The 18,102-nt window shown below is 41.3% G+C and overlaps 1 protein-coding gene across 2 annotated transcripts in view; it reads left to right on the plus strand.

Moving 5' to 3' along the window:
• The first annotated feature begins 553 nt into the window (after positions 1–553).
• The window catches only part of RADX (RPA1 related single stranded DNA binding protein, X-linked), a 115,190-nt gene continuing 97,641 nt past the window's right edge, over positions 554–18,102 (plus strand). For both annotated transcript variants that reach the window (XM_040265018.1, XM_040265019.1), the window contains exon 1: positions 554–1,196. In XM_040265018.1, coding sequence (XP_040120952.1) covers positions 554–1,196 — 643 coding nt within the window. The remainder of the gene's footprint in view (positions 1,197–18,102) is intronic.

Here is an 18,102-nt window from a genome sequence, read left to right on the forward strand (position 1 = left end):
ACCAGCGCCACCTGGGAAGCCCCCATTTACTTTCTGTCGCTGGCCCAAGGGGACTTCCCTGGTGGCTCAGATGGTAAAGATTCTGCCAAAGGCCCCGCCCCCCCCAACTCTGAGCTTTGACTACTTGCTTCCGGCTTCCAGCCAGGTTCTCTTCACCAATAGCCTCTCGGCACCCTCCCTACTAGAAGAGTCACGAGGGCTCCTCCCCTCCCTCTGGTTACTTTGCTATGGAAACCACGGGGACCAGAGCTTTTCCCGCTTCTCCAATCCGGGCATTCCAGCCGGCTCTAAGTAAGAGAACCCGCTGCGCAACCACGTGTGTTACTGCCTAGTAATAGTTCCTGGGATACAGAAGCCCGATTGGCGAGGGGCAGGGCCAGAGTGCCGAAGCACACACGCGTAAAGTCTTTGTAGCTTCGCGACGGGGCGGAGCCTTACCAGCCCCCCGGGGCCGAGTAACTTTTAAGGCTTGCGCGCGCAGTTTCTCATTCCTTTATCTTCGGACCCAGCAAGCTGACTCTTTAAAGCGGAGAGGGTACGCAGTTACCCAGCAATGTCTGGTAAGAAGGGTCAGCCTCAGGCTGACCCATCCCAGGCTGGGGTCGATATGCCGTACCCGGAGAGAAATGGGACTGCGGTCCAGGGAGGTGTGGTCCGAAGGGTCGGTGCCTTAGGGCGCCAGTCCTGGATCCAAAAGGTTCTTGAGCAAGTAATACACTCACCTCGCCAGTGGGTCACCCCATCGGAGGTGGTTCCTGTCGCAGTTTTGGCCGTCCAGAGATACCTGTTAGAGGGTGAGCCAAGCGACGTGGAACCTAAACCGCCGCTTTACTGCTTTGATGTGACAATCTCGGACGGGGTGTACCAGGAGAAGTGCTACCTGGACCCCAGGCTGAATTCTCTCGTATATAAAAATATTCTCAAAGTTGGCATAGAAGTGAGAATTTGCAGAGTCTCGTGCATTTACAACGAGAAAAGAATAGGCCAGGCAATCTTGTGCATAGATAACGTTCTCTGTGGGGAGTTGCTGGAGTCTGTTTCTCTAGAAACTCCCTTCAGAAATAGTGCGCACCGAGAGGTCCCCGAGAGACCTTTAAGAGGTGGAAAAAGTCATTACCTGCCCCTGTGGAATAACGAAGATCCGTATGGCGATATCTGGCTAAACAATAAGCAACCAGAGGAGCACAGTTTTAACAGTAAGTAATTGGAGGGAACGCCGGAGGGATTAAAAAATAGTTTTTAGGAATTCACATTAGTGGAAAAGGAAACGAAGGCGTTTGGGTCTTGTTAATTATAAGCCGGGAGTGATAAGAGACAAGCTTTGCAGGATGACGGAGAGACGGTCCGTCGCTTAATGAAATTTGCACAGCTTGTGTCTTGGGTTGATTGTAGACAGGGGCCATTTCGGCAAGTGTCTTGCTTGTGGTTTAAATTTAATCTGACGAACGTAGTCTCGTTGCAATCAGTGTTCCTCATGTGTTTGTTATACGTTTGACGGAGTGAAATTCGTTTTAATTCTATTCCCATTCCAGCCGTGGAAGTAGTACTTTCTGTGTTGTTGGAAAGATTTGAATTTGGCATAAAAGTTGTAAAAATTTGGGGTTTGCCTTTTTAAACTTTGATTCAAAAAAGGATGTTCCGTGATTTATTCCTTAGTTTACATTTAATGAAATGCCATTTTTTTATACCGTTAACTGTAGCAGTTACGTAAATACTGTTTTTTGGAATGTGTGATTTTTATGGAAAAGCTTGAAATTCTCATTTTTGTGTTTATTACTACTTACCACGAACCAAACTAATTTAAGTTCAGTTTCATAAGAAGGAAGTTAACCTGATCATGCTGGCTCCTTAGTCATCAGCCACTGCTCTAAAATACATTTTTATCTATAAGAGATGGAAATGAGCAGAATTATAGGTATGTAGGTATATGGAATGGAGAAGGCAATGGCACCCCACTCCAGTACTCTTGCCTGGCAAATCCCATGGACGGAGGAACCTGGTGGGCTGCAGTCCATGGGGTCGCTAGGAGTCGGAAACCACTGAGCAACTTCACTTTCAATTTTCACTTTCATGCTTTGGAGAAGGAAATGGCAACCCACTCCAGTGTTCTTGCCTGGAGAATCCCAGGGACCAGGGAGCCTGGTGGGCTGCCGTCTCTGGGGTCGCACAGAGTCGGACACGACTGAAGCGACTTAGCAGCAGGTATATGGAAAGGGGAAGAAATAAACTGCAAAAAATAAAGGCGAAAGTACTGGAGCAAGAAAGATAATTTTCTGCATTTACTGCTTTTCAGGTTTTTTTTTTTTTTTAACATTGCAGTAGTAATGCTATGATGTGTAACAGCAACAGACTTGAAAAGATAGTTGAGATGAAAATATGCAATTAAAGTAATATCCAGTTATAAGAAAAAGAAGATGGCTGTAGAAATGTGTAGCTAAGGATGATTTAAAAAACTTAAACTTTAAAAACAAGATACTCATTTCAGGGATGAAATAATGAAATTATTTGTTTTAATCTCAAGCATGGAATAAAGCAGTAGTGCATTACTATGTTGAATATTTTTATTTTTAGAATTGAATGTACAGATGAAAAATTGGTGCTCTAGAAGAACTGAGAATAATAATTTGTAAAATGTTATTCATTTCTCTGATTATGAAAGTAAAATCTATTCATTATTTAAACCATATTTTTATTGCAAAAGGCAAGGTCCATGTGCTAAAAAATCCAAACTTTATATTTAAAAGTATATTGTATTAAAAGTGTAAGACCCAAGTATATTAAAGTGTTAATGACAAATCTGGAAGTATTGGTGTTCTTTCAGGTTTGTTGTATGTTTGAAGTATTTAATAATAAAATGTCTGTGGGAGAGGGCGAGGGTGGGATGATTTGGGAGAATGGCATTGAAACATGTATAATATATGTGAAACGAATCGCCAGTCCAGGTTCGATGCATGATACAGGATGCTTGAGGATGGTGCACTGGGATGACCCAGAGGGATGGTATGGGGAGAGAGGTGGGAAGGGGGTTCAGGATGGGGAACACGTGTACACCCATGGCGGATTCATATTGATGTATGGCAAAACCAAAACAATATTGTAAAGTAATTAGCCTCCAATTAAAATAAATAAATTTATATAAAAAATAATAAAAGGTTTGGATGGAGTAAAAGACCCTTCTTACCTCCTCTTATGGCTTCAACTTTCCACTCAAAATGGGGAAAAATGATTATATTACATTTTATGATTTGTTATTTCTACTTCTCTCAAGTGTCTTTAACACACATCTTTTTATACACTTTTCTATGTGGGGGTGTACCATAATTTATATAATCATGCCCATTTTAATGGGTAATTTATAGTTTTAGGCAGTTATTAGTTTTTTCAGTTTTGGATCCAGTTCTGAACCTCATTAGGATATATGCCTGTGTTTGTTTACTATGTTCAAGTATTTCTGTTAAATGGACGGCTTCCTAGCAGTGAAATTACTGGGTTAAAGAGTATTTGAATTTTAAAATGGGTATTGACAAAGCGGTTTCTGAAAAGGTAGGTGCTTGCCTGGAAAATCCCAGGGACGGGGGAGCCCAGTGGGCTGCCATCTCTGGGGTCGCATGGAGTCGGGCATGACTGAAGCAACTTAGCAGCAGCAACATAGTTAGTAGAGTGCCCATTTCCCCATTTTATACTATTGTTTTAAATTATATCTTTTTTCTAATTAATTTATAGGATTTCTTTGCTAAGGGCAGTAAGTTTTTACCTGCTGTATATTGCAAGTTATTTTCTCCCACTCTGTCCCTCCTTCTCTTAGATTTGTTGTGTGATTTTGTGCTTTTTAAACTTTTCTATAGGGCTGTGTACTGATGGCTCAGAGGTTAAAGCATCTGCCTGGAATTCGGGAGACCTGGGTTCGATCCCTGGGTCCGGAAGATCCCCTGGAGAAGGAAATGGCAATCCACTCCAGTACTCTTGCCTGGAGAATCCCATGGGGGGAGGAGCCTGGTAGGCTACAGTCCATGGGGTCTCAAAGAGTCAGACACGACTGAGCGACTTCACACAAACTTTTCTATTCGGTATACTGTGTACACAGTAAAACAGAAACATCTTAAAAATACAACTATATATATATCTGTGTAACCATTCCCCTAGATCAAGATACGGAGCATTTCAGGAACCCCAAAAGTCTTCCTCTTCAGGTTCAGTATCCTATTCTGAAAGTAAACGATAATACGTCAGAGACAGCTTTTTAAAATGCAAGTTAGAATTCCCTGGTAGTCTAGTTGTTAGGACTGCACTTCCACCGCCCAGGTCCATGGTTCCATTCCTGGTCAGGGACCTAAGATCCTGCAAGCAGAGGGTGTGGGCAAAAAGTAAAATGGAAGTTAGACTGTGCCACTCTCCTGCCTGAACCCCTCCCCAGGGCTCCCCATTGCACTTAGACAAACATCTAGACTGCCCACCGGGATCCACATGGCCCTATGGCAGATGCAAACTCTTTCTCTAAAGAGATAGTAAATCTTTTTGTCTTTTTGAGACCTATGGTTTCTGCTGCAGCTATTTAACTTTGTCGTTGTTTATGGAAAGCAGCACAGAAAATGTGTAAATGTATGGGTTATTTTATTAACAAATCCTGGCTGCTGCTGCTGCTAAGTCGCTTCAGTCATTTCTAACTCTGTGCGACCCCATAGACGGCAGCCCACCAGCCTCCTCTGTCCCTGGGATTCTCCAGGCAAGAACACTGGAGTGGGTTGCCATTTCCTTCTCCAAAGCATGAAAGTGAAAAGTGAAAGTGAAGTCGCTCAGTTGTGTCCAACTCTTAGCGACCCCATAGACTGCTGGCAGTAGGCTGTATTTGTCCTGAGGACCACAGTTTGCGGAGCCCTGCTGTACACAGCTGCAGCCTTCCTTCCTTCTCTCCTGCACCATGTTGTTTCAGCCACCATGTTGTTTCAGCATACCGGCCGCCATTTTTCCACCACGCCCAACAGCCGCCATTTTAATTTTTTTTCCCCTTGCCGTTTTCAGCTCAGACGCTAAAGAGTCTGCCTGTAATGCAGGAGACCCAGGTTCAATGCATGGGTCAGGAAGATCCCCTGGAGGAACTGGCAACCCACTCCAGTATTCTTGCCTGGAGAATCCCATGGACAGAGGAGCCTGGTGGGCTACAGTCCATGGGGTCGCAAAGAGTCGGACACGACTGAGCGACTAACACACAAGCTTTAAACATCCAAGCTTTATCCTGCTGCAGGGACTTTGTGCCTGCTTTTTCCTCTTTTTGGAAAGTTCTTTCCCATCCTCAGGTTTCAACTCAAATAAAACAGTTTAAAAGGGTTATTTAAATATGTATTCCCTCCCCTTTTATGGTTATCCTGTGTGTGAGTTGCTCAGTCATGTCCGACTCTTTGCAACCCCATGGGGTGTAGCCCGCCAGTCTCTTGTCCATGGGATTCTCCAGGCAAGAATACTGGGGTCGGTAGCCATTTCCTTCTCCAGGGGATCTTCCTGACCTAGGGATCAAACCTGGGTCTTGTGCATTGCAGGTGGACTTTTTACCATCTGAGCCACCAGGGAAAGTAAAGAGTCCGCCTGCAACGCGGGAGATGCAAGAGACCCGGGTTCAGCGCCTGGTTCTGGAAGATCCTCTGGAGAAGGAAATGGTTACTGACTCCAATATTCTTGCCTGGAGAATCCCGTGGACAGAGGAACCTGGAGGGCTACAGTCCATGGTGTCACAAAGAGTGGGACGCGACTGAGGGACTAACACTTTATTGTTAAACACTTTATTGTTATTAGACCACTGTAACAGAATTAATAACACTCAGAAATTATTTTGTTTTCTTTCTCCTCCCTCTAATTTATAATATCCTTGGGGGTAAGCACTCGTGGGTTTTTTTTTTTTTTCCACTGCTGTGGTCTGTTTTTTCTTATAGGCAGGAAAATGTGTGGCACATAGTAGGCAGTTGAGAAGTGTTCATTGAATAAAGGAATGAATGAAATAGGTTACATTCATAGGTTTTCTGATGTTGATTGGTCATGCTTGTTATTGTTATATCTATCTATTCAAGTGAATTTGATCCATAAGTTTTGTTATATTTTAGGAAAGTACTATTTCAGTTCAATTTTGATACCAGATTAATTAATATTAGTCTAAAGAATGAGTTAGGAAGCTTGCCTGTTTTTCTGAGCTTAGAGAAATTACTTCTTTGAAGGTTTGGTGGAATTTACCCATAAAACTATTTGAACCTGGGACCTTGGGTGAGCATTGGAAGTTTGGAAAATGATTTTCTTTTCAATTTTTGAGAAAGTAGTAAAACCTGTAATGCTTCTTTTGAGTGCATTTTTGAGAGTTGACATTTTACTAGGAAATCTCATTTCACCTGAATCTCAGAGCTATACATAATCTACATGTTTTAATCTCTATCTTGTCAGTTACATCCCCTGATATGTTCCTAATGATCAAGTCTTCACCCTTTTTCATGATCAGCCTTGGCAGAGGTTTGTCTACTTTCTTGTTATTCAAAAATAAGACTTTTAGCTTTACTAATTAAAAGTCTGTATCAGGGAGATGTTTCTACTTTATTTGTACTGTCCTTTTTAATTATTTTTATATCCTTTGTTAATTTTTTATTTTTGGTACTTCCTTCTAGAGTTGAATGCTTGGTTTATTTATTCCCTTCTTTATTTCTTCCAAAAGCTTTAACAGTTCTGAAATTTCACAGTTACTGTTTTGGCTGTATACCCCAGGTTTTGAAGTATAGAGATTTTATTATTACTCATATTTTCTGATTTTAAATTTGAGTTTCTGTTTACCTTGAAAAATTTAGAAAAAGTTTACTGATTAGCTGTGTAGTTCCTTGTTATGCCAGGTTTTAAAATTTTTAATTAAAACATTCCATATCCTTATTTTAAAATCTATCCAATATGTTCTTGTATGTAAAACCCTTAAAAGACTACCTTTGCATTGTCATAAAAATGGGTGTCCAATCAACATTAACTAATAATAAAAAGGAGTGAATTTGAGTCCATTTTAATAAGGTAGATGAACCTAGAGACTGTTATAGAGAGTGAAGTAAGCCTGAGAGAGAAAAATAAATATCATATACTAGTGCATCAGTAGGAGAAGGCAATGGCACCCCACTCCAGTACTCTTGCCTGGAAAATCTCATGGATGGAGGAGCCTGGTGAGCTGTGGTCCATGGGGTCGCTAAGAGTCAGATATGACTGAGCGACTTCACTTTCACTTTTCACTTTCATGCATTGGAGAAGGAAATGACAGCCCACTCCAGTGTTCTTGCCTGGAGAATCCCGGAGACGGGGGAGCCTGGTGGGCTGCCGTCTATGGGGTCGCACAGAGTCGGACACGACTGAAGCGACTTAGCAGCAGCATCAACAGCAGTGCATCAGTCCTGGGTGTTCATTGGAAGGAATGATGCTGAAGCTGAAACTCCAGTACTTTGGCCACCTCATGCAGAGTTGACTCATTGGAAAAGACTCTGATGCTGGGAGGGATTGGGGGCAGGAGGAAAAGGGGACGACAGAGGATGAGATGGCTGGATGGCATCACTGACTCGACGGACATGAGTTTGAGTAAACTCCGGGAGTTGGTGATGGACGGAGGCCTGGCGTGCTGTGATTCATGGGGTCGCAGAGTCAGACACGACTGAGCGACTGAACTGAACTGAATGCGTACATATGGAATCTAGAAAGATGGCACTGATGAAATTATATGCATGATAGCAACAGAGACACAGACATAGAGGACAGACTTGTGGACCTGGAGAGGGGAGTCGGGGGAAAGGAGAAGTTGGGATTTATGGAGAGAGTAACATGGAAACTTACATTACAATATGTAAAAGAGATAGACAATGGGAATTTGCTGTATGACTCAGCAAACTGAAACTGGGGCTCTGTAACAACCAAGAGGGGTGGGAAAGGGAAAGAGGGAAGTGGGAAGGAAATTCAAGATGGAGCAGACATATGTGTACTTATGGCTGATTCATGTTGATGTTTGGCAGAAACCAACACAATATTGTAAAGCAATTATCCTTCAATTAAAAAATAAATTTAAAATTAAAAAAAAATAAAATAAAATCTATTTTATTTGCCCATTTCTTTGAGAGGAATATTGACGTCTCTTTATGAAAGTGATTTTGTTCATTTCTGCTTATATTTCTAAAAGTTTTAGGTTTAGATCTTTCTGTAATACGTAAAGTTCATAACGAGTATATCTTGGTGGATTTTACTCTTAACAACATAGAATTTCTCTTAGTCCCTTTTTTGCCTCAAATTATATTTTGTCTACTAGTACTGTTTACCACTTCCATGGTCTTTTAGCATTTAGAGCCATGAGTCTCAAACCTGAGTGGGCATCCACATCACCTCAAAGTGAAAGTGAAAGTTGTTCAGTCGTGTCCGACTCTTTGCGACCATATGGACCACAGTCCATGAAAATCTTTAGGCCAGAATACTGGAGTGGGTAACTTTCCCCATCTCCAGGGGATCTTCTCAACCCAGGGATCGAACCCAGGTCTCCTGCTTTACAAGAGGATTCTTTACCAGCTGAGCCACAAGGGAAGCCCAAGAATACTGGAGTGGGTAGCCTATCCCTTCTCCAGCATATCTTCCGGCTGCAGAACCCGGGTCTTCTGCATTGCAGGCGGATTCTTTACCAAATGAGCTATGAGGGAAGACATAGGACCTCAGAAATTCAGATTGCTGGATCCTGCCACCAGTTTATGGTTCTCAGTACATCTGCCCTAGAATTTGCATTTGTAACACATTGATTCTGCTGGTGCAAAGGCCACAATTTGATAACCACTGGCTTAGTGTAAATTTCTTTGTTCATCACTTTATTTCCATTTTTTAAAAAATGGTTTTTGCCATACGTTCACATGAATCAGCCATTGGTGTACGTGTGTTCCCCATCCTGACCCTGCCTCCCACCTCACTCCCATCCCATCTCTCAGGGTCATCCCCATGTACCAGCCCTGACCACCCTGCCTCATGCATCAAACGTGGACTGTCAGTCTATTTCACATATGATAATATACAAGTTTCAGTGCTATTCTCTCAAATCATCCTTGTTTTAGGTTTCTCTCTATAGCTAAGCCTTTTCTTTTTCACCCAAACAAATTCTTTTTCTTTCAAGAGATGAAGTTAATCAGGTTAAATTTTATGTAATTAATGATGTTTGTACTTATTCTTGCAGTCCTACTTTATTATATGCCATGCGTTATTTTTTTTATAAATTTATTTTAATTGGAGGCTAATTACTTTACAATATTATATTGGCTTCGACATACATCAACATGAATCCGCCACGGGTGTACATATGTTCCCCATCCTGAACCCCCTCCCACCTCCCTTCCCGTACCATCCCTCTGGGTCATCCCAGTGCACCATCCTCAAACATCCTGTATCCTGCATCGAACCTGGACTGGCTATTCGTTTCACATATAATATTAGACATGTTTCAGTGTTATTCTCCCAAATCATCCCACCCTCACCCTCTCCCACAGAGTCCAAAAGACTGTTCTATACATCTGTGTCTCTTTTGCTGTCTCACATACAGAGTTATCGTTACCATCTTTCTAGATTCCATATATATGTGTTAGTATACTGTATTGGTGTTTTTCTTTCTGGCTTACTTCACTCTGTATAATAGGCTCCAGTTTCATCCACCTCATTAGAACCGATTCAAATGTATTCTTTTTAATGGCTGAGTAATACTCCATTGTGTATATGTACCACTGCTTTCTTATCCATTCGTCTGCTGATGGACATCTAGGTTGATTCCATGTCCTGCCTATTATAAACAGTGCTGCGATGAACATTGGGGTACACGTGTCTCTTTCAATTCTGGTTTCCTCGGTGTGTATGTCCAGCAGTGGGATTGCTGGGTCATAAGGCAGTTCTATTTCCAGTTTTTTAAGGAATCTCCGCAGTGTTCTCCATAGTGGCTGAACTAGTTTGCATTCCCACCAACAGTGTAAGAGGGTTCCCTTTTCTCCACACCCTCTCCAGCATTTATTGCTTGTAGACTTTTGGATTGCAGCCATTCTGACTGGCGTGAAATGGTACCTCATTGCGGTTTTGTTTTGCATTTCTCTGATAATGAGTGACGTTGAGCATCTTTCCATGTGTTTGTTAGCCATCTGTATGTCTTCTTTGGAGAAATGTCTGTTTAGTTCTTTGGCCCATTTTTTGATTCGGTCATTTATTTTTCTGGAATTGAACTGCAGGAGTCGCTTATATATTTTTGAGATTAGTTGTTTGTCAGTTGCTTCATTTGCTATTATTTTCTCCCATTCTAAGGGCTGTCTTTTCACCTTGCTTAGAGTTTCCTTTGTTGTGCAGAAGCTTTTAATTTTAATTAGGTCCCATTTGTTTGTTTTTGCTTTTATTTTCACTATTCTGGGAGGTGGGTCCTAGAGGATCCTGCTGTGATTCATGTTGGAGAGTGTTTTGCATATGTTCTCCTCTAGGAGTTTCATAGTTTCTGGCCTTACATTTAGATCTTTAATCCATTTTGAGTTTATTTTTGTATATGGTGTTAGAAAGTGTTCTAGTTTCATTCTTTTACAAGTGGTTGACCAGTTTTCCCAAACCACTTGTTAAAGAGATTGTCTTTCTCCACATCTAGTCCCATCACTTCATGGGAAATAGATGGGGAAACAGTGTAAACAGTGTCAGACTTTATTTTGGGGGGCTCCAAAATCACTGCAGATGGTGACTGCAGCCATGAAATTAAAAGACGCTTACTCCCTGGAAGAAAAGTTATGACCAACCTAGATAGCATATTCAAAAGCAGAGACATTACTTTGGCAACAAAGGTCTGTCTAGTCAAGGCTCTCGTTTTTCCAGTGGTCATGTATGGATGTGAGAGTTGGACTGTGAAGAAGGCTGAGCGCTGAAGAATTGATGCTTCTGAACTGTGGTGTTAGAGAAGACTCTTGAGAGTCCCTTGGACTGCAAGGAGATCCAACCAGTCCATTCTGAAGGAGATCAGCCCTGGGATTTCTTTGGAAGGAATGATGCTAAAGCTGAAACTCCAGTACTTTGGCCACCTCATGCGAACAGTTGACTCATTGGAAAAGACTCTGATGCTGGGAGGGATTGGGGGCAGGAGGAGAAGGGGACAACAGAGGATGAGATGGCTAAATGGCATCACGGACTCAATGGACGTGAGTCTGAGTGAACTCTAGGAGTTGGTGATGGACAGGGAGGCCTGGCGTGCTCCAATTCATGGGGTCGCAAAGAGTCAGACATGACTGAGTGACTGAAATGAACTGAACTGAACTGAACCTCCTTTGTCAAAGATAAGGTGTCCGTAGGTGTGTGGATTTATCTCTGGGCTTTCTATTTTGTTCCATTGATCTATATTTCTAACTTTGTGCCAGTACCATACTGTCTTGATGACTGTGGCTTTGTAGTAAAGCCTGAAGTCAGCCAGGTTGATTCCTCCAGTTCCATTCTTCTTTCTCAAGATTGCTTTGACTATTTGAAGTTTTTTGTATTTCCATACAAATTGTGAAATTATTTGTTCTTGCTCTGTGAAAAATACCGTTGGTAGCTTGAGAGGGATTGCATTGAATCTATAGATTGCTTTGGGTAGTATACTCATTTTCACTATATTGATTCTACTGACCCATGAACATGGTATATTTCTCCAACTATTAGTGTCCTCTTTGATTTCTTTTACCACTGTTTTATAGTTTTCTATATATACGTCTTTATTTTCTTTAGGTAGATATATTCCTAAATATTTTATTCTTTTGTTGCAATGGTGAATGGGATTGTTTCCTTAATTTCTCTATTTTCTCATTATTAGAGTATAAGAATACAAGGGATTTCTCTGTGTTGATCTTATATCCTGCAGCTTTACTATATTAATTGATTAGCTCTAGTAATTTTCTGGTGGAGTCTTTAGGGTTTTCCATGTAGAGAATCATGTCATCTGCAAACAGTGAGAGTTTTACTTCTTCTTTTCCAATATAGATTCCTTTTATTTCTTTTTCTGCTCTGATTGCTGTGGCCAAAACTTCCAAAACTATGTTGAATAGTAGTGGTGAAAGTGGGCACCCTTGTCTTGTTCCTGACTTTAGGGGAAATGCTTTCAGTTTTTCACCATTGAGGATAATGTTTGCTGTGGGTTTGTCATATATAGCTTTTATTATGCTGAGGCATGTTCCTTCTATTCCTGCTTTCTGGAGAGTTTTTACCATAAATAGATGTTGAATTTTGTCAAAGGCTTTCTCTGCATCTATTGAGATAATCATATGGCTTTTAGTTTTCAATTTGTTAATGTGATGTATTACACTGATTGATTTGCGGATATTGAAGAATCCTTGCATCCTGGGATAAAGCCCACTTGGTCATGGTGTATGATGTTTTTAATGTGTTGTTGGATTCTGATTGCTAGAATTTTGTTGAGGATTTTTACATCTATGTTCATCAGTGATATTGGCCTGTAGTTTCTTTTTTTGTGGCATCTTTGTCAGGTTTTGGTATTAGGGTGATTGTGGCCTCATAGAATGAGTTTTGGAAGTTTCCCTTCCTCTGCAATTTTCTGGAAGAGTTTGAGTAGGATAGGTGTTAGCTCTTCTCTAAATTTTTGGTAGAATTCAGCTGTGAAGCCGTCTGGACCTGGGCTTTTGTTTGCTGGAAGATTTCTGATTACAGTTTCAACTTCCGTGCTTGTGATGGGTCTGTTAAGATTTTCTATTTCTTTCTGTTTCAGTTTTGGAAAGTTGTACTTATCTAAGAATTTGTCCATTTCATTCATTGTGTCCATTTTATTGGCATATAATTGCTGATAGTAGTCTCTTATGATCCTTTGTATTTCTGTGTTGTCTTGTGATCTCTCCATTTTCATTTCTAATTTTGTTGATTTGATTTTTCTCCCTTTGTTTCTTGATGAGTCTGGCTAAAAGTTTGTCAATTTTATTCATCTTCTCAAAGAACCAGCATTTGGCTTTGTTGATTTTTGCTATGCTTTTGTTTCTTTTGCATTTATTTCTGCCCTACTTTTTAAGATTTCTTTCCTTCTACTAACCCTGGGGTTCTTCATTTCTTCCTTTTCTAGTTGCTTTAGGTGTAGAGTTAGGTTATTTATTTGACTTTTGTCTTGTTTCTTGAGGTATGCCTGTATTGCTATGAACTTTCCCCTTAGCACTGCTTTTACAGTGTTCCACAGGTTGTTGTGTTTTCATTTTCATTTGTTTCTATGCATATTTTGATTTCTTTTTTATTTCTTCTGTGATTGGTTGGTTATTCAGCAGCGTGGTGTTCAGGCTCTATATGTTGGCATTTTTAATAGTTTTTCTAGTGTAATTGAGATCTAATCTTACTGCACTGTGGTCAGAAAAGATGCTTGGAATGATTTCAGTGTTTTTGAATTTACCAAGCCTAGATTTATGGCCCAAGATGTGATCTATCCTGGAGAAGGTTCCATGTGCACTTGAGAAAAAGGTGAAATTCATTGTTTTGAGGTGAAATGTCCTATAGATATCAATTAGGTCTAACTGGTCCATTGTATCATTTAAAGTTTGAGTTTCCTTGTTAATTTCCTGTTTTGTTGATCTATCCATAGGTGTGAGTGGGGTATTAAAGACTCCCATTATTATTGTGTTACTGTTAATTTCCCCTTTCATACTTGTTAGCATTTGTCTTACATATTGTGGTGCTCCTATGTTGGGTGCCTATATATTTATAGTTGTAATGTCTTCATTTGGATTGATCCTTTGATCATGATGTAGTGTCCTTCTTTGTCTCTTTTCACAGCCTTTGCTTTAAAGTCTATTTTCTCTGATATGAGTATTGCTACTCCTGCTTTCTTTTGGTCTCTGTTTGTGTGGAATATCTTTTTCCAGCCCTTCACTTTCAGTCTGTATGTGTCCCTTGTTTTGAGCTGGGTCTCTTTTAGACAACATATATAGGGGTCTTGTTTTTTGTATTCATTCAGCCAGTGTTTGTCTTTTGGTTGGGGCATTCAACCCATTTACTTTTAAGGTAATTATTGATAAGTATGATCCCATTGCCATTTACGTTATTGTTTTGGGTTCAAGTTTATACATCCTTTTTGTGTTTCCTGTCTAGAGAATATCCTTTAGCACTTGTTGGAGAGCTGGTTTGGTGGTGCTGAATTCTCTCAGCCTTTGCTTGTCTGTAACGCTCTTGATTTCTCCTTCATATTTGAATGAGATCCTTGCTGGGTACAGTAATATGGGCTGTAGGTTATTTTCTTTCTTCGCTTTAAGTATGTTTTGCCATTCCCTCCTGGCTGAAGAGTTTCTGTTGAAAGATCAGCTGTTATCCTTATGGGAATCCCCTGTGTGTTATTTATTGTTTTTCCCTTGCTGCTTTTAATATTTGTTCTTTGTCTTTGATCTTTGTTGATTTGATTAATATGTGTCTTGGGGTGTTTCACCTTGGGTTTATCCTGTTTGGGACTCCCTGGATTTCTTGGACTTGGGTGATTATTTCCTTCCCCATTTTAGGGAAGTTTTCAACTGTTATCTCCTCAAGTATTTTCTCATGGTCTTTCTTTTTGTCTTCTTCTTCTGGGACTCCTATGATTAGAATGTTGGAGCGTTTCATATTGTCCCGGAGGTATCTGAGATTGTCCTCATTTCTTTTAATTCGTTTTTCTTTTTTCCTCTCTGATTCATTTATTTCTACCAGTCTATCTTCTATTTCACTAATCCTATCTTCTGCCTCCATTATTCTACTATTTGTTGCCTCCAGAGTGTTTCTGATCTCATTTATTGCGTCATTCATTATATATTGACTTTTTTATTTCTTCTAGGTCCTTGTTAAACCTTTCTTGCATCTTCTCAGTCCTTGTCTCCAGGCTGTTTATCTGTGATTCCATTTTGTTTCAAGATTTTGGATCACTTTCACTATCATTATTCGGAATTCTTTATCAGGTAGATTCCCTATCTCCTTCCTCCTCTTTGGTTTGGTTTGGTGGGCATTTATCCTGTTCCTTTACCTGCTGGGTATTCCTCTGTCTCTTCATCTTGGTTATATTGCTGTGTTTGGGGTGGCCTTTCTGTATTCTGGCAGTTTGTGGAGTTATCTTTATTGTGGAGTTTCCTCACTGTGTGTGGGGTTGTACAGGTGTCTTGTCAAGGTTTCCTGGTTAGGGAAGCTTGTGTTGGTGTTCTGGTGGGTGGAGCTGGATTTCTTCTCTCTGGAGTGCAGTGAAGTGTCCAATAATGAGTTATGAGATGTCAGTGGGTTTGGAGTGACTTTGGGCAGCCTGTATATTGAAGCTCAGGGCTGTGTTCCTGTGTTGCTGGAGAATTTGTGTGGTGTGTCTTGCTCTGGAACTTGGCCCTTGGGTGGTACTTGGTTTCAGTATAGGTATGGAGGCGTTTGATGAGCTCCTGTCAATTAATGTTCCCTGGAGTCAGGAGTTCTCTGGTGTTCTCAGGATTTGGACTTAAGCCTCCTGCTTCTGGTTTTCAGTCTTATTTTTACAGTAGCCTCAAGACTTCTCCACTATACAGCACCATTGATAAAACATCTAGGTTAAAGATGAAAAGTTTCTCCACAGTGAGGGACACCCAGAGAGGTTTGCACAGTTACATGGAGATGAGAATAGGGAGGAGGGAAATAGGGGTTACCCGAATGAGATGAGGTGGAATGAAAAGAGAGAGCAAGCTAGCCAGTAATCACTTCCTTATGTGCGCTCCACAGTCTGGACCACTCAGAGATGTTCATGGAGTTATACAGAGAAGAGAAGAGGGAGGAAAGAGACAGAGGTGGCCAGAAGGATAAAGGGGGGAATCAAAAGGAGAGAGACAGATCCAGCCAGTAATCAGTTCCCTATGTGTTCTCTACCGTCCAGAACACACAAAGAGATTCACAGAGTTGGGTAGAGAAGAGAAGAGGGAGGGAGGAGATAGAGGCTACCTGGTGGAGAAAAAGGAGAGTCCAAAGGAGGAGAGAGCAGTCAAGCCAGTAATGTTGCTCCCAAGTAAAACTGGGTACTGAAGATTGGGTTCTTAAAGGTACAAAATTGATAACCAATACCGAAAAGCAAAGATTAAAAATCTAAAGTAGAGGTTGGATTTTCAAAAATACAATATTAAAGAAAAAAAAAGTCACAAGCATTATAAAAATATATATATATGTAGTTTGCTTTAAAAAATAGGGTCTCTTTTTTGCAAAGTAATAGGTTATAAAAATTAAAATTAAAGGAGTAATAGAGGACCTAATATTTTTTAAAAAGTAAAGAATGATAATAAAAATAGTAAAAATATATCTAGGACTTTCTCTGGTGGTGTTTTGGGCAGTGTGGTGTTCGGTTCATTTTCGGATAGTTCCTTGATCTGGCTTGTATTTCTCAAGATCTATAGGCCCCTTCCTATGTAGTCAGTACTAACTACAGGGTTTTAATATATTGCACCTGCCATTTCCAAAGAGGTTCCCTCTGTTTTAGCTTCTTCTGTTTCCTGGTCTCTTCAGTATCTGATTTCCACCCTGACACAAGGGGGCGGTGGTGGACACTTTTTTAGGCTCACTTGTTCAGTGGCGGTGTGGGCAGGGCGGGATGCTGCAAACAAATAACAGTGGCGTGTGTTCGCAGTGTCTCGGCCACACTGGGCTTGCCCCCGCTCACGGCTTGTGTGCCCTCCCTGTCAACACTGCTTAGGCTCTAAGTTGCTCTGCCGGGAACTGTCTGAGGCCAGCCCTGGGCTACATGCACTTCCCAGGTCTAAGCCACTCAGGTTCAGGCACTTGGGTAGTCCTCAGAGGCGCAGACTTGGTTGGGCCTGCGTTTTGTGCCCTTCCCAGGTCCGAGAAGCTCAGGTGACCAGGTGTTTGGCAAGCACAGTTACTGCGACTTATCGCCTCCCTCGTCCCTGTTGCTTGGTTTTCTGGGTGTACAACCAGCGCACCTTCTCAGGCGGATGTTGACTGTCCAGTATCCCAAGAAGTCTTAGTTAGCAACGAAGCCTGCTTGCAGTTTGGTAGATAATGCCTCTCTGGGGCTGCGATTGCCTCCTTCCGGCTCTGGCTGCCTGTCACCGGAGGGGGATAGGCTGGTCTGCAGCCGGCTAGCTCTGCTCAGTCCTTTGTTCTGTGCACGGGCCTGGCGGTGTCTTAGATTAGGGCCTTTCGCGTGGTAGCTATCCCACAGTCTGGTTTGCTAGCCCAAGTTAGTTCCCTCAGATTGCCCTCGGGGCATTCAGGCCCAGTCCTTACTCTAGGCAATGCAGCCTGTGCCTCGCTGCCCAGCCCCCGCTTGCTAGTGGCGGTTGCAGGCGTCTGTGCAGCTTCTCCGCTGGGGGAGTTACCGTGGGCATGTAATCTGTGGGTTTTAATTTATTTATTTTTCCTCCCGGTTATGTTGCCCTCTGTGGTTCCAGGGCTCACACAGACTCGGCAGTGAGAGTGTTTCCTGGTGTTTGGAAACTTCTCTTTTAAGACTCCCTTCCCTGGCCGGAGCTCCGTTCCTGCCTCTTTTGTCTCTCTTTCTGTCTTTTATATTTTTTCCTACCTCCTTCCGAAGACAATGGGCTGCTTTTCTGGGTGCCTGATGTCCTCAACCGGCATTCAGAAGTTGTTTTGTGGAATTTACTCAGCGTTCAAATGTTCTTTCGATGAATTTGTGGGGGAGAAAGTGGTCTCCCCATCCTATTCCTCCACCATCTTCTATCTTGTCCATGCATTGTTTTTTTTAACTATTTGAAAACATTTTTATCTTAGTGATTTAGGAGTAATATATTTTTATTCTCTTCAATGTTTCAGCATAATTATTTGAACTTGCATTTTATGTCAATCTCCAGAATTATTTAGAGCTTTTAATATTCTCCTGCACAAGATGTTTAGGACTCTACTTATTCATGATGCATTTTGGCATACTGCTACATTGGATTTTAAAGTATTTGATTGAGGATTTTTGCCATCATCAATGTTTGGGGGTTTTAGTTCTCTTTTTTACTATTTGCTATAATTTTTAAGATTTATCTAAGTTTGTCAAATGAATTGGTACAATTTTTATACTTACTGTGCTCTAGAACAACTGAAGAGAAAACTATTCTTTGAAAATTGTTAACCATGTGAATCTGGTCCAGTTTGGAAGGTCATTATTAGGGA

This window comes from Oryx dammah, unplaced genomic scaffold (genome assembly GCF_014754425.2).
Source record: "Oryx dammah isolate SB20612 unplaced genomic scaffold, SCBI_Odam_1.1 HiC_scaffold_23, whole genome shotgun sequence".
In the NCBI taxonomy this organism is placed as follows: domain Eukaryota; kingdom Metazoa; phylum Chordata; class Mammalia; order Artiodactyla; family Bovidae; genus Oryx; species Oryx dammah.